Source organism: Erinaceus europaeus, chromosome 6 (genome assembly GCF_950295315.1).
Source record: "Erinaceus europaeus chromosome 6, mEriEur2.1, whole genome shotgun sequence".
Lineage (NCBI taxonomy): Eukaryota > Metazoa > Chordata > Mammalia > Eulipotyphla > Erinaceidae > Erinaceus > Erinaceus europaeus.
Window position 1 is genome coordinate 1137114 of NC_080167.1, and position 15427 is coordinate 1152540.

At 54.7% G+C, this 15427-nt stretch overlaps 1 protein-coding gene across 4 annotated transcripts in view; it reads left to right on the forward strand.

Annotated features, from left to right (window-relative positions):
- The window catches only part of EIF4ENIF1 (eukaryotic translation initiation factor 4E nuclear import factor 1), a 34657-nt gene extending 20565 nt beyond the window's left edge, over nucleotides 1-14092 (forward strand). Inside the window, exons 8-19 of one of the 4 annotated variants that reach the window (XM_060192768.1) lie at nucleotides 692-827; nucleotides 945-1124; nucleotides 2426-2658; nucleotides 5465-5536; nucleotides 6357-6537; nucleotides 7465-7544; nucleotides 7977-8119; nucleotides 9952-10030; nucleotides 10498-10630; nucleotides 11892-12224; nucleotides 12364-12528; nucleotides 13419-14092. In XM_060192768.1, the coding sequence (XP_060048751.1) occupies nucleotides 692-827; nucleotides 945-1124; nucleotides 2426-2658; nucleotides 5465-5536; nucleotides 6357-6537; nucleotides 7465-7544; nucleotides 7977-8119; nucleotides 9952-10030; nucleotides 10498-10630; nucleotides 11892-12224; nucleotides 12364-12528; nucleotides 13419-13660 (1977 nt within the window). In that variant the 3' untranslated portion in view covers nucleotides 13661-14092. The remainder of the gene's footprint in view (nucleotides 1-691; nucleotides 828-944; nucleotides 1125-2425; nucleotides 2659-5464; nucleotides 5537-6356; nucleotides 6538-7464; nucleotides 7545-7976; nucleotides 8120-9951; nucleotides 10031-10497; nucleotides 10631-11891; nucleotides 12225-12363; nucleotides 12529-13418) is intronic. The other 3 variants (XM_060192769.1, XM_016190905.2, XM_060192770.1) reach the window with 3 other exon arrangements.
- The last annotated feature ends 1335 nt before the right edge of the window (nucleotides 14093-15427 follow it).

The window sequence follows — 15427 nt, forward strand, 5'->3', positions numbered from 1 at the left end:
AACAATAATAACTACAACAATAAAACAAGGGCAACAAAAAGGGAATAAATAAATATAAAAAATTTTAAAAAGAAAAAAAATAAAAAGATTTTAATTTGAAATTAGCCTCATGCAGCCTCCTGATCACACTGGTTCCCCATTCTTCACAAAGCCATGGGGATGAAAAAAAAATTCAGTTGGCCCCAAACATCCTAGAAAGCGAAAAGCTAAAAGAATGTAGGTGTATCCGTGTCTGGGAGCCAGGTGGTGACACACCTGGAGAGCACACAGACCGCCAGCTGCCGGGCGCTGTGAGTTTTCATTCTGCAGCCATTTCCTGAGAACTCCAGTAATCATGGATTTTCTAGTGAAGAAAGAGTAGGGCTGACGTCTTCTACTGACAGACAGCTGCTCAGGAGAAGTGGGAAACTCAGAGCCCCACGTTCTGACGGGCTCTTCTCATGGGCCGGCAGAGGACAGGGCAGTCCCAAGTAAGAGACCCTTTTTCTTTTTTAAGTTATTCATGAGAAAGATAGGCAGAGAAAGAGCCAGACATCACTCTGGTCCATGTGCTGCCAGGGATTGAACCCAGGACCTCATGCTTGAGAGTCCAGTGCTTAATCAATCCACTGTGCCAGCTCCCGGACCACAAGAGACCCTTTCTTAAAATGTAGACCTTCTTGTCCTCTTGACTTCTTGTCTCTCCTTGTAGATGATAGAAGATGTTCTGGGAGAGGGGTCTGTATCCGCCAGTCGGTTTAGTCGCTGGTTCTCTAACCCCAGCCGGTCAGGAAGCCGTTCCAGCAGTCTCGGGTCCACTCCGCATGAAGAGCTCGAGAGACTTGCAGGTGAGGGGCTGGTGGCCTGGCCTGCCTTTGGAAGGCAGGGCCCACCAGTCTCCGGCTGCTAAGATGTTTCTCTGCCGGACCGGAACCAGCTCATTCTCTGTTTTCTCGCTCTGCTAGGCCTGGAGCAAGCCGTCCTCTCTCCCGGACACAACTCGGGAAATTACTTCGCTCCTATACCGCTGGAAGACCATGCTGAAAACAGAGTGGATATTTTAGAGATGCTGCAGAAAGCCAAAGTGGATCTGAAGCCTCTTCTTTCCAGCCTTTCTGCAAACAAAGAAAAGCTGAAAGAGAGCTGTAAGTACTGTGTGCGTCTCTTTTGGGTATGTGAGGAAACTGAGATGGCTCATCTCTTACCGTCAGGCTTCTTGCTGGAGCTTCCTGTCTGCTACAGAAGGAACCCACCACTCCCGGTAGACAGCTGTCATTTCTGTAAATATTTATTTGTTTTACTGCTGCTATTGTTATTGATGTCGTTGTTGGTGTTGATGTCGTTGTTGGATGGGACAGAGAGAAATGGAGAGAGGAGGGGAAGACAGAGGGGGAGAGAAAGACAGACACCTGCAGACCTGCTTCACCGCCTGGGAAGCGACTCCCCTGCAGGTGGGGAGCCGGGGGCTCGAACCGGGATCCTTACGCCGGTCCTTGCGCTCTGCGCCTCCTTCATTTAAGCTGCTGCGCTACCACCCAACCCCCAACATCTTCAATTTTTTAAGAATATTTTCTTTAATGAGTGAGGGTGGGGCTGGATGGGGTGGAGACAGAGAGACAGACACCCCAACGTACTGTTCAGCTCTGGCTCATGGTGCCAGTTATTGAACCTGGGACTTCAGAGCCCGGTTGCTCTTTGGCAAAACCATTGTGCTGTCTCCCAGCTTTAATTTTTTTTTAAATACTTACTTATTCCTTTTTGCTGCCCTTGTCTTTTTGTTGTTGTTGTTGTAGTTATTATTATTGATGTCACTGTTGTTGGATAGGACAGAGAGAAATGGAGAGAGGGAGGAGAAGACAGAGGGGGAGAGAAAGACAGACACCTGCAGACCTGCTTCACCGCCTGTGGAGCGACTCCCCTGCAGGTGGGGAGCCGGGGGCTCGAACCGGGATCCTTACGCCGGTCCCTGCGCTTTGCGCCACCTGCGCTTAACCCGCTGCGCCACCGTCCGAGTCCCGGCTTTAGTTTTTAAAGCGTTGCTCCACCACGTGTGAAGCCATTCCCCCTGCAGGTGGGATTTATTTGCTACCAGAGATATCACTGGAATGTGGTGTCTTTGATGACTCCGCAACTCCTGTGGCTGTTTGAAGAGAGAGAGCAAGAGAAAAGCCTTCCCTACTGAAGGTGGCGGCTGAGGACTTGAACCCAGGTCTTCAACCCGAGTCTTTTGACTGACATGGAAGTGTGTACTGCACCAGGTGACTCAGCACCTGCGCCTTGTTTATTGACGGGGCCAGAGCACTGGTACGTGTTCTAGCCACTCGGCCAGGCCGCTGGGACTCCATCTGCCCTGTTCTGTGTGTCGGCCTCGTTGGCAGTCCCCTCCAGCGTGCGTCGCCAGGCCCGTCCTCCTTGCCTGTCTTCACCATGCTTTCTCCCGTTTCAGCACACTCAGGGGTGGTGCTCTCTGTGGAGGAGGTAGAAGCAGGGCTCAAGGGCTTGAAGTTGGAGCAGCAGGCGAAGAATCCCACTCCTTTCATGGCAGAACACTTAGAGGAGACGCTGAATGCTGTGACCAGCAGTCACCAGCTCAAGAAAGACGGCGACATGACCGCGTTCAACAAGCTTGTGAGCAGCATGAAGGCCAGCGGGACACTGCCTTCTCAGCCCAGAGTCAGTGTGAGTAGCAGGACAGGCCTCGGGCTTAGGGAAGCGTTAGAGGAACGGTGCTGGCAGCAAGCTGGAAGTTCCTCAGGACACACTTGTTCCTTGACACGTCCGCATGTGCTTTAGTGCTGCCGTGCTGCTTGTGGCTGCAGGCTTGCGATTGATCTGTTTGTATGTGGGTTGTAATAGGAAGGTTTTAAAAAGTATGCGCGGTCCGGGGAGACGGCATAATGGTTCCGCAAAAGGCTTTCCTGGCCGAACCTCCCAAGCTCCCAGTTTCAGCCCCAGCACCACCAGAAACCACGTGGCGCAAAGCGCAAGGAGCGGCGGAAAGACCTCGGTCCGAGATCCGGGCTCCCCGCCTGCAGGGGAGTCGCTTCCCAGGCGGTGAAGCAGGTCTGCAGGTGTCTGTCTTTCTCTCCCCCTCTTTCTTCCCCTCCTCTCTCCATTTCTCTCTGTCCTGTCCAGCAGCAACGACATCAATAACAACAATAATAACTACAACAAGGGAGTTGGGCTGTAGCGCAGGTGGCACAAAGCCCAAGGACCGGCGTAACGATCCCGGTTTGAGCCCTCGGCTCCCCACCTGCAGAGGAGTCGCTTCCCAGGCGGTGAAGCAGGTCTGCAGGTGTCTGTCTTTCTCTCCCCCTCTCTGTCTTCCCCTCCTCTCTCCATTTCTCTCTGTCCTATCCAACAATGAGGGCATCAAATAACAACTACAGTAATGAAGCATCAAGGGCAACAAAAGGGAATAAATAAAATAAAAATAAAGATTTTAAAAAATATACAAGAATAAAATAAGGGCAACAAAAGAGAATAAATATAAAAAATATATAATAAATAAAAAGTTTGTTTTCCCTAGAGCCCTGCTTAGTTCTGGTTTATGGTGGTGAGGTGGGGGGGGGTTTCAACCCGAGACTTTGGGGCCTCAGGCATGTAGGCTTATTATTGATTTATTTTTTATTTTCTATTTTCTTTTTCATTTTGTTGCCCTTGTTATCATCGTTATTTTTGTTGTTATTGCTGTCTTCGTTGTTGGCTAGGACAGAGAGAAATGGAGAGAGGAGGGAGAGAGAGAGGGGGGGAGAGAAAGACAGACACCTGCAGACCTGCTTCACCGCCTGTGAAGCGACTCCTTGCAGGTGGGGAGCCGGGGGCTCAAACCGGGACCCTTAAGCCTGTCTTTGCGCTTTGTACCACGTGCGCTTAACACGCTGCACCACCGCCCGCCCGGCTCCCTTACTAGTGATCTATTGAGAAGAGACGCAGAGAGCTACTCTGGCACATGTGGTGCTGGAGACCAAACTCTGGGTCTTGTGCCTTTTGAGCTCAGTACTCTGTTGTGCCCTGAATCTGACTTTTAAATCACTGCTAACAACGTATAAAACATGTTTGCATGAGCTCTAGAGCAAGTGTGTCTGGCTACTTCAAGTACCGTGCACAGCTAGTTCTGGGCATTCAGCCTGGGCTCTTGGGTGCTTCGGGCCTGAAAGCTGTTCGCACAGCCGTCTGCCACCCGCATTCCTCTCCCAGTTGTCCCCTCAGGAGCACCGCATAGCTGGTGCTCACCCGTTTTCTTGATTAGGCAGCTGGCAGTTCTGTGGGTCATCTGTACCGGCGGGCTGGGTTTCTTGACGAAAAGCCTGTGGCTCCACACCGGAAACGCCTGCGGCACAGAATTGAGCCCCAAGTGGCTGGCTGCAGCCGTTACGGGGCGTGGTGCTGATGGTGCCTGTGACATTGCTGGCGGTGGCTGGCCTTGCTCGCCCTCTGCCCCAGAGCAGCAGCAGGAAGCAGCAAGGCCAGTGGACACATCAGCTTTGCTGCCTGCTAAGTCATAGCTGTTGGGTTGTGGAGAAAGTCAGGCACCACCAGGCAGGCCCCACCCAGCTCCCATGTCCTCCTTTCTGGAGATCGTGCGTCCTGGCTGGGTCGAGTGTGCTGAGTAGCTTCTTGTAGTGTGAGCCGAATAAAGTGGTGGGAGAAGAGCCAGTTGGGATGCAATTAGGCGGGCCTGCAGTTTCAATATGAGCACCTCGGAGCCCTTGTATTAAGAGAGCAACCAGGGACCGGGTGGTGACGCACCTGGTTAGGCACTCACATCACAGTACGCAAGGACATGGGTTCAAGCCCCTGATCCCCACCTGCAGGGGGAAAGTTTCATGAGTGGTGAAGCAGGGCTGCAGGTGTCTCTCTGTCTCTCTCCCTCTCTCTCTCCATCTCAATTTCTCTTGTCTATCCAATAATAAAAAAAAAATGAGTATGTTTTTTAAAAAAGTAATTGGTTTGACATGGTTTTTTTTTTTTTTTTTTTTTTCTTTCTTTCTTTTTTGAATTGCCACCAGGATCATTGCTGGGGCCTGGGGCCTGCATGACAAACCACTGCTCCCAGTGGCCATTTGCCCTCCTTTTGTGAAATCTCTTCCTTTCTGTTTTACCTGATGGAGCAGAGAGGCTGAGAGGAGAGAGCGGTCTGCTTGTTGTTGACTAGTCTGTCACACTTTCTGTGGTCTGTGAGTCTCGGTAAAGCCCATGAGTTGAAACGATCGCCTTGAATCATAAATCTCCCCAAATCTGTTCCTGACTGTAAAATAAGCAGCCCTATCTCACACTCCACCCTTTTCCCTTCTTTTCAAACTGCGACGTGGACGAGGGCTCTCATAGGAGGAGAGGCCTCACTCGTGTGAGGGCCTCAGAGAGGAGCGGAGAGAGGCGGCAACGGCATCTTCCTGTGACACATGGCTTCCTTGTGGAGCCCAGTTAATTTTAAGTCAGTGGGTGAGGAGGTTAAAATTGACTTTCCTTTCCCTTTTTTTAGCGAAACCCTGAAAGCCATTTGCTGTCCCCTGCTGAGGTCTCAGGCCAGCCTGTCTCTAAGAACATCCTGCAGGTACATCGCCGTCTTCTGCCGAGGCCTGAGTTCTGGATAGGGGCCTTTATATGGGTTCTAACGGTCCGCCTTTGGGCCTTCGAGAACCATTCGTGTTGCCTGCGATCCAAGCTACTTAGGCCTAGCAGAGTCTCAGGGTGGCAGAGGCCTAAGATGAGGTGACAGACCAGCCTCGAAATCTGTTCTGTAGGTCTGGGAGCCGCTTGCTGCCTCGCCCACTAGAGTGCACACGTTGCCAGGTGCCCTGTCTGTAGCTTGCTGCCTCGCCCACTAGAGTGCACACGTTGCCAGGTGCCCTGTCTGTAGCTTGCTGCCTCGCCCACTAGAGTGCACATGTTGCCAGGTGCCCTGTCTGTAGGTCTGGGAGCCGCGGCCGCCTCGCCCACTAGAGTGCGCACGTTGCCAGGTGCCAGCTCTGCATTTGAGCCCCGGGGGCACCTTCAGAGGGGCCGGAGTTTCAGGGGTGATGGTGAGGCGTCCTTACTCTTTCCTGCTTCTCCTTTCTCTCACCCTCTACCAAGTATGAGGGGGGAACTAGGACCAGTGAAGTCATGTAGCCACTGAACCCCGTGATAATCCTGATGGCAAAATAATTTTTTTTTAATTTTAATTTTTTTTTTTAATTTTAATTTCTAACCTATATTTGTAACACTGGTTTACGGCAAACTTTTTCAATGGGTCATTCAGAGAAAGTTCTTCTGCATGTGCCAAGCCCAAGGAGGGACCCGTATTGTTGACTTTCATACGTTCGTCCAGATCTGCAGTCTGAGGAGAGGGAAAAGTTGGTTTGTTCACACATACATGACCTTTCTGCCTCCAGGAACTTATGGGTCCACCAGTTCAGAGACCTACGTCTTCCAATCTTCTGAGTGGCCTTATGGGGAGCTTGGAGCCTGCGTCTTTGCTGGGCCAGAGAGCGCCGTCCCCGCCCCTGTCACAGGTGTTTCCGACGCGAGCAGCCTCAGCAGACTATCTCCGTCCCCGAATACCATCACCCATTGGCAAGTGCTCTTGTGCACGGACAGCCGTCTGTCTGTCCTTGCTCCTCCCACCCCGGCTCACGGGATTGACTTGTCCCCTCCACCAGGTGGGGACCAGTGGAGTTAGAGAAGTGATAGATTAGTACACATTCTTGGGAGAGGGCCTGGATATAGAAGACTGTGATTTAACTGCCCTTTTAGACAAGTTAAGCACACTCTACTTAGTAATCTATTTAAAGTATTTAAATACACCTATTTGTGAGAGAGGAAGTGGGATCCCGAGCACCTCTCTGGTGCATGTGATGGCAGGGCTCAAACTCAGAACCTCGTCTCTGGGGTCCAACACTTGATACACTGCCAGCTGGGCCCTCCTGGCCCCTCGAGATTGACCGAAACTCAAGTCCTCTTCCTTTTGGATGGTTCAATGCAAAATAAGACAGGATTCCCGAGTCACTCCTCAAGACAGTAGAAGGGTTGGCTCTCCACAAACCTAGTGCAGCTGGTACACAGCCCATGTGAGGTCTGAGGCTGAGGGGGGGGTTCATTCCAGGGCGTCATCCTCAGACAGTGGGAGCCTTTCAGGTGCATAGCACTCCTGCCCCCGTCCACAGCCAGGCCAACCTGGAATGGTTCTGTATAGTCAGCCTTTCACGAATGGAAGGAACAGCATGTGCCTTGGGGTGCCAGTGTCTGCTCTGCTCCTGCTGGCTGGTGACGGGCCGTCATCACGGGGTAGACGGGCCCCAACTGAAGCTTAGTGGGGAAGATGGGACGCGCTAGCCATTGGGCCGCTAAGTCCTCTGAAGGGGGCACAACTGTGGGGGCCAGAAGAGGAACAGCCCTTGGCCTGTAGTCATTTCCTTCTAGAGGGGGTATGGGTGGTGGGGGCTAAGTTCCCTGATGGGCCTGCCTGCACTGTCTTGACACTCACGTCGGTAACTCCAACAGGCTTCACATCAGGACCGCAGCAGCTTCTCGGAGACCCGTTCCAAGGCCTGCGCAAGCCTGTGAGCCCTGTCACAGCCCAGGTCTGCGAGCTCTCACTCTGAGGCCTACACTTCGCCCTCACTGTTACCTGTGGGCTGGAGGGTTTAGTTGCTGTGATGCTCACAAGTTCTTTTGAACTGTGAGCTCAGAAAATCGCTGAACAGTTGAAGTCTTACTGAAGGAGTTAAAATCCTGTTAGGTGGCAGGTTCACAGTGCCTTAACTTCTCTCAGCTGCGGCTGAGACGTCGGTGTAGAGACGAATCTAGAGGGAGGGGGAGACGGGGAGGAGAAAGGCAGCTGCAGCCCTGCTTACTGCTCACGGAGCCGGACCGAGGCCTTGAGCCCGGGGCCTGGCGCACTGCGATGTGTGTACCGCCCGGCCCCTTCACGTGCTTTACACAGGAGCAGAGAGACATCTGTGGAAAGCGCACCGGCTGTCTCGCTGACAGCTGGTCTCGTCTCTCCTGTCTAGCAGATGAGCCAGCTGGAACTGCAGCGGGCAGCTCTAGAGGGGCTGACCCTACCTCATGACCTTGCGTTGCCAGCGGCGAACTTCTACCAGCCCGGTCTTGCTAAGCCGCAGGCGGACAGGAGCCGAGATGGATTCCGACACAGGTATGTTCCTAGTCCTGCCCTCTGGGTGGCGGGCTGGCCCGAGGCTTACCCGCAGTACTATGTCATGCAGCCGCAGAGCCCTGCAGACGGCACGGAGAGGAGACACGGCTGAGCTGTATGTGGGAGCACGGCTTTCCCTGCAGAGCTCGCCAGGGCACTAGGGACTGTCCCCGAGTGGCTGGTGTGAGCCCCACCTCCTCATCAGCCTCTGAGATGACGCAGAGCGCAGCCCCGCCCTTCCCCCACACGGGTTCCCCTCGGAACTCCAGCTTCTCCCTTGCGGCTCAGAGGCTGGTCGGGCTTTGCTGGTCACAACACTGGCTCTCGGTGTCAGCAGAGCTGTTAACAGACGACTGGCCACTTCTCTCTGCTCTTTTGTCAGCTGCCAGGTGCAATAAAATGAAATGAGCCTGGGAGGGAGGAAGCTTGCTCCTTACTGTAAGAGGAAGCATTTATAGAAAGTTGGAAGAGGGGCCGGGCAGTGGCACACCTGGTTGAGCGCACGTTATAATGCGCAAGGACTTGGGTTCGAGCCCCTGATCCCCACCTGCAGGGAGAAAGCTTTGCGAGTGGGGAAGCAGGGCTGCAGCTGTCTCTCTAATTTCCCCTTCCTTCTCGATTTCTGGCTCTCCAATAAAGAAAGAAAGAAAGAAAGAAAGAAAGAAAGAAAGAAAGAAAGAAAGAAAGAAAGAAAGAAAGAAATCAGAAGATGGGGGCCAGGCGGTAGTGCAGTGGGGTGAGCACAGTTGACACAAAGCACGAGGACCGGCAAGGAGACAGCATAATGGTTCCCCGCCCCCAGCTTCTCTCCCTCCTACCCAATAACAGCAACAACAATGAAAAAGAAAAAAGGCCTCCAGTAGATTCATAGTGCAGGCACCAATCCCCAGCAGTAACCCTGGAGGCAAAAAAATGTGTGTGCACTTAAGAGTGAGAACCCAAGTATTCTCCGGCATGTGTGGTAGTGGGAATTGAACTGGGGACGTCAGGCATGCAGACCTAAAGCTTTCCCTGCTGTGTAACCTCCTGGCCCACACCACCTTTTATTTTTACCACTAGAATAGCTTGTCCCTAAGAAAAGCAGTTTAGTCCTATGTAGACAGTCATCCGTGAGGGAAAGTTTCTTTTTTCAGTTAAGATCCTAGCTTATCATCGAGAGGGAAGGGCTGACAGAAGGGACAGAGACGCCGGCAGCGTTGCTTCACCATTCGTGATGCTTTCCTCCTACTTGAACCCGGGTCCTGGTGCTTCAATGTGCTTCTTAAGATGCCATCTCGGTGCCTAGCTTCAGCGGTTTTGTCTGTTTGCACTTTTCTATCAGGACAGAGACGCCTGCAGACCTGCTTCACCACTCGTGAAGCTTCCCCCTTTCGGGTGGAGAATGGGTTCGAACGCGGGCCCTTGCACATGGTGCCGAGTGTGCTCAGCCGGCTGTGCTACTGCCCGGCCCCCTCCCCTGGTTTTTCATGTTGACACTCAGAGTAAGTCTCCTCACGCAGCAAAGCGTGTGCAGAGCCCGGACGGCTGTGGGTACGGCTGTGGGGAGCCCGCTCACCTCAGAGCACGCCAGCCTCTCAGGGTTCTTCCTTGCTCTTTGAAGCAGCCCTGTGAGGGCCTCTGGGTAAATAACTGCTTTACAGACACGCCAGCGGGCCTCACTCAGAACCTGCGACTGCTGAGGCCTTCCCCCGCCGGGTCAGCTGCCGACAGGTCCCTGGGGTGTGTGGCTTGCCGAACCCCAGCCATCTGAGTGCTCTGGAAATGGACTTGTGCGGCTCGAGCACTGCACTGTCACCGGCTCGGATCTCACACTCACGCTTGGTCTGTTCTAGGCAACGAGTGACCAAGTCACCAGCACCTGTGAACCGAGGAAACTCCTCATCCCCGCCCCCGGTCCCCATCACAAGCATGGTAAGTGGCCTTTGACTCTGGGTGACTTCAGCTGCTTTCTGTTTGCGTGTGTCCTCAAGTGCCAGCTGTGCAGTACCTGGTGGAACGGCCTTTGACGTGTGTCTGTCTGTCGCTACTTTGGAGTGTTCATACGTGCCCTTTCAGGGTGCAGCTAACTCAGGAGCCTGACCCCACTTGGAAATGTGGGGCAGACAGACGAGTGAACACATGACGCAAAAGAAGCAGCTCTGTGTTCAGACAAATGGGGCTGGAGGCGGGCCTGGAGGCGCCAGGAAACGTGCAGGGAACTCCCTGGTCAGGGTCATGGCGACAGTTCCGCAGCTGGTGCACATGCCATCAGTTTGGCTGGGCCGCTGGGCAGCCACGAGCGGCTCTTGCGGGTCCAGTGGTTTGTCCAGTTGATCCCTCCCGGCGTGACTGGCCCGGGGCGCTCAGGGAGGCTCTAAGACTTGCTGTTTTTCTCGCAGCTTTCTCCTTCCTTCACCCCTACCTCAGTGATTCGAAAGATGTATGAGAGCAAAGAGAAAAGCAAGGAGGAGCCAGCATCTGGAAAAGTGGCGCCTGGTGGCGGTAAAGAGGACACTCAGAAGACCAGTGAAGGTATGGCGGTGCCGCCCGGCCTGTGCTTCTGAGAGTCGGTCACTCCCTCAGATTCTGACGCCACAGACAGCAAGACTGAGCTTTAATGTGGGCTCCTGATTCGGGCTTAAATTGAACTATGGGCATTGTTTACTTGGCAAGTGAACACAGATTACATCTGAAGGGATTTCTGGTCTGTGGAGACTAGATGTCCCGTCAAACCTGCGCAGTGGAGGCCGGGCAGTACAGCCAAGCCCCGGGTCCCCGCTGTAGCCGGGGGCAGCTCCCCACAGTGGAGCAGTGCCGCAGGTGTGTCACAGAGAAAGTCCGGCGTAAGCCTGTGTTGTGTGGGGCTGCCTTTTTGCTTAATACATTTAGTTTGGATGGAGTCACAACTTGAGGGAAGAGTGAGGCCTGCAGTACTGCCTCACTGTGGGTGACGGTGACGCCGGCCCTGCACCTGGGGGCTGGGGCTCAGGTCACGCCCCTCCCCCCTGTACTCTGCACGCACCAGGTGCACCGCCACCCAGCCCCGGGGCAGCCCACAGGTGAGGAAGAGCAGAGCTGTAGAAGGATGTGACGGGGCACACCTGCTAGTGAAATAGGTTCTGCCCGCTTCCAGAGGATTGACCTGGGGTTCTGCCTTTCAGAAAATTAGAGAAAGAAAAGGCTGAGCAAGTTGGGTTGTTTAAACTTTGAGTGAAGATAGCCCAGCGTGGCTTGGCACTGCGCTCCAGCAAGAGCGCGATGCTCCCATCAGCAGCGGGCAGGCCCACGGCCCTTCTGGAAGGAGCATGAGAGACCTGGGCTTGGTTTTCATAGATAGGATTCACTTCCTTTTTCTGCCTCCGGGGTTATTGCTGGGGCTTGGTGCCTGCACTACAAATGCACGGCTCCTGGAGGCCATTTCTTCCATTTTGGTGCCTTGTTGTCATCATTGTTGTCACTGTTGGATAGGACAGCGGAGGGGAAGATGGGGGGGGGAGACAAGACACCTACAGACCTGCCTCACTGCTTGGTAGCGACCCCCCTGCAGGTGGGGAGCTGGGGGCTGAAACCAGGATCCTAACGGTTTCTAACGGATCCTTGCACTTCATGCCGTGCGCACTTAAATCTTGAGTGTGGCAGAAAGTCTGTTCCAGCTTGTATTGGAAAGGCCCGTCCTGACTCTGGTGACCTTGCCCGGCCTGTTCATCAGCTGATGAGATTACGGGGTCGCTGGGTGGCCACGGGACTGGGGAGAAGCTTGCCAGCAGCAGACCCTCTGTTCGAATCCCTGCAGAGAGCCTGCTGTCACCCGCCGCCATCCGAGCCGCCTCTCCCGCCACAAACCCCAAGCTGTCGTTGCCGCAGCGGCCGGCGAGTTCCACGCCTCTCCCCCAGACCAGCCGCTACACCAAAGAACAAGATTATCGCCCTAAAGCAGCTGGGAGGAAGACGCCCACCTTGGCATCCCCAGTTCCAGGAGCCCCTTTCCTGCGCCCCGTGCACCAGGTGCCCCTGGTACCCCACGTCCCCGTTGTCCGGCCCGCTCACCAGCTTCACCCAGGCTTGGTCCAGAGGATGCTGGCCCAGGGAGCACATCCGCAGCACCTCTCGAGTCTGCTCCAAGCCGGTGAGTCTGCCCCGCCACGCTAGCCCCTGGCTGCAGAGAGGTCGCGGAGTGGTGGGCACCAGGTCTAGTCCGAACCCAGGTCTGGCCCCTGTGACACTAGGAAGCCTAGCGCGAGCTCGGAAACTACTTTGCTACACAGGCATGCTTCCTCCTGGGATGGACCTGGCTCCTTTGCAAGGACTCCCCAGCCCCATCTTGGGCCAGCCCTTCTACCCTCTGCCGACCGCGAGTCACCCTCTCCTCAACCCCCGTCCCGGCACGCCTCTGCACCTGGCCATGGTGCAGCAGCAGCTGCAGCGCTCAGGTAGGCTCGGGGAGGGCCCGGTAGACTCGGGGCTGCTGGCTGGAAGCTTTCGGACCAGTTCCGCTAGAGGGGGTGAGCTGAGGGTCTGATTTATTTATTGCGTAGAGACAAACTGAGGGGGGCAGGGAAGACAGACACCGGCAGCGCTGCTTCACGACTCGTGAAGCTTCCCCCCCTGCAGGTGAGGCCGGGGTCCACACCCGTGTCCTGTGTCGTTGCGTGTGGTGCCGGCAGCCCACCCGCACTTGTTCCTGGATCCTCACTTCTCCAGGATGTTACCAGGATAGGTGGCGCCAGCCTGTCTATGGTGTGGTGACAGGGACAGGGAAACCTGGAGTGCTTTGTGTTCCACCTCTTCAGGGGAGGGTGCGAGAAGCCTCCCAGCAGAGGCTCGGCACGGGAGGTAGCTCGGGAGGTGGCTGGGTGTCGCCGCTTCAGTGATGTGACTGCCTGCCACTGGAGGCCGTGGCCGAGTCCTCTGGGATGGGCTTTCCTTGAGTGGCTCCTGGACAGCTCCTTTTCCCAGCCACCCTTTGCAGCACCACTGGCATTTTGCAAAGGAGTTTCCTTGGGAAGCTCTAGAGCAAACCCTGGTGTAAAGAATTGTTTAGGAGTCGGGCGGTAGCACAGCGGGTTAAGCGCACCTGGCGCAAAGCTCAAGGACCAGTGTAAGGATCCCGGTTCGAGCCCCCGGCTCCCCACCTGAAGGAGGAGTCGCTTCCCAGGTGGTGATGGTTTGTCTCTCTCTCTCTCCCTCTGTCTTCCCCTCTTCTGTCCATTTCTCTTCTGTCCTATCCAACAATGACGACAACAGTAAAACTAGGGCGACAAAAAGACTGAGGTTTGCGTGAAACCTTCTCTGGGTAATAACCCTTCCTTCTTCCCTCTAGTCCTTCACCCTCCAGGTTCTGGTTCCCAGGCAGCAGCTATCAACGTTCAGACGCCACCTCCGAGTTTGCCCAGCCGGCCGGGCCCACCCCACACACACTCGCAGCTGGAGCACCGGCCCGGCCAGAGGAGCAGCTCCCCCGTGGGCCTCGCCAAGTGGTTTGGCTCTGACGTGCTCCAGCAGCCCCTCCCCTCCATGCCTGCCAAAGTCATCCGCGTAGATGAACTGGAGTACCGACAGTGAGGGCAGGGCGCCTGCGTCTGGACCTGTGCCTTCCCTCTGGAGCACGCTGCCCCGGGCGCTCTGCGCCGACAGAGCGAGCGCCTCACCCGGCCACGTGGAGGCTACGTGGTCTGAAAACAGGATGCATGGTGTTTCAATCCTGGAAAGTCTTTTTTTTGTAAGATATGTGAATGAAGTGTTGGTGTCTTCACCAAGAGGTGGCAGGCACCTGAGGGCTCTGAGAAAAATGAATGTACAGACTGTGTACAGACTGTGTACAGACCGCTTTTGTACATACAGGGAGGAGACGGGCTTTTTGAACTTACACAGCTGTACATAAAGTAGCCGATATTAGTTAGGCCGGTGTCAACAGTTTTGATTTTTTTTTTTCCACTTGTACATTTGGGACTTTTTCTTTTGGTTGATTAAAGCTGCATATGCTAAGTGTGTGAATGATGTGAAGTCACAATTATTTCTCCCTCTGGCTGTCCACGTGCGCCACGAGGGGCAGTGGGAAATGATGCGTGTGACTGCCCGTGAAATAAGTCACCGTTGGCAGAGGTGTGTGTGGATTCTCTGCCGCCAGGGAGACAGGACAGCAGTGTGCAGACTTCTCTGCCTGCCTGCCTGCCTGCAGCTCCAAAGGTTGCTGGTTCAGTCTCCGGCACAGCTGTAGCCAGGGCTGAGCAGGGCTCTGGCTAAAACGATGAAGGATGAAGGAATCTGAGATGTCTGCAGCCATAGCAGCCCAGGAGGTGGCACAGTGGCTGAGCTGCCTGGGATTTCTGAGTTCGATTCCCTCATCACACGTGCCAGTGATGCTGCTTTGGCCCTTTCTGTCACTAAATCCTTACACGGTTTTTGCCATTAATCTCTCTCTCTGGCTCAGTCCTCCCAAGAGGAAGCAATGGAGTCTGACTGTCCCTCAGGATTCTGAAGCTCCATGCCAAGCCCTCTGATCATTCATAGCACGTGAGGGGACTCTATATCTCCAAGTGAGCTTGCCGGAGATGCTCAGACCGGTCCACAGACCATCTGAGCCACCCCCTTCAGAACAGAGGCATTTGGTTCTGGCTCACAGCTGAAGGGCCAGGCTGGCTGGAGTTCGCCTAAAGGACAAAGGGCAGCTCATGTGTTCAGTGGGAGGTGTTGCCGAGGGCCTTGGAGCTGTCGCCCTGCCCCACACGTCCCAGAACACAGGACAGCCATCTTGCCCCTGGATTGAGCAGGCCCCTCTTCTTGGACTTTCAAAATGATCAGTTTTCCCTTCATCCAGTACAATCCTCAGATTCCTCAGCTTAAGTAAACCCTGGGAGCCAGGTGGTGGTGGCACACATCACCATGTGCAAGGATCCGGGTTCAACACTCTGGTCCCCACCTATAGGGGGCAGCTTCACAAGTGGTGAACAAGTCTACCTCTAGCCAATAAACAAAAAAGCAAGCCCTGTTGTGATGCTTGGGAATGCTGACATGCAGCCCTGTTACCAGAGCCCAATGCCCACGCCTCCATCAGCCCTGCCTCTGGTTTTCCCTGTGGTGGTGAACCAACAGTGGGGGGGGGGGAGCCGCTACCTGAACGAGCCAATGGAGGCACTTATGAGGCTAACTGCTAGCAAGGGGGAGCCGAGAAGCCAGCCAGTGTGTCTGGACACATTCACGTTCCCCACGCCAGACATTAGAGCAGACGCGGCCTGCGGCCTGACCCTGCACTGCAGATCTGGCTCCCAAGCTCCCGTTCCCCTCCAGCCCGTCCCCATCCCCACACGCTGACAACACAGGACACCCAAG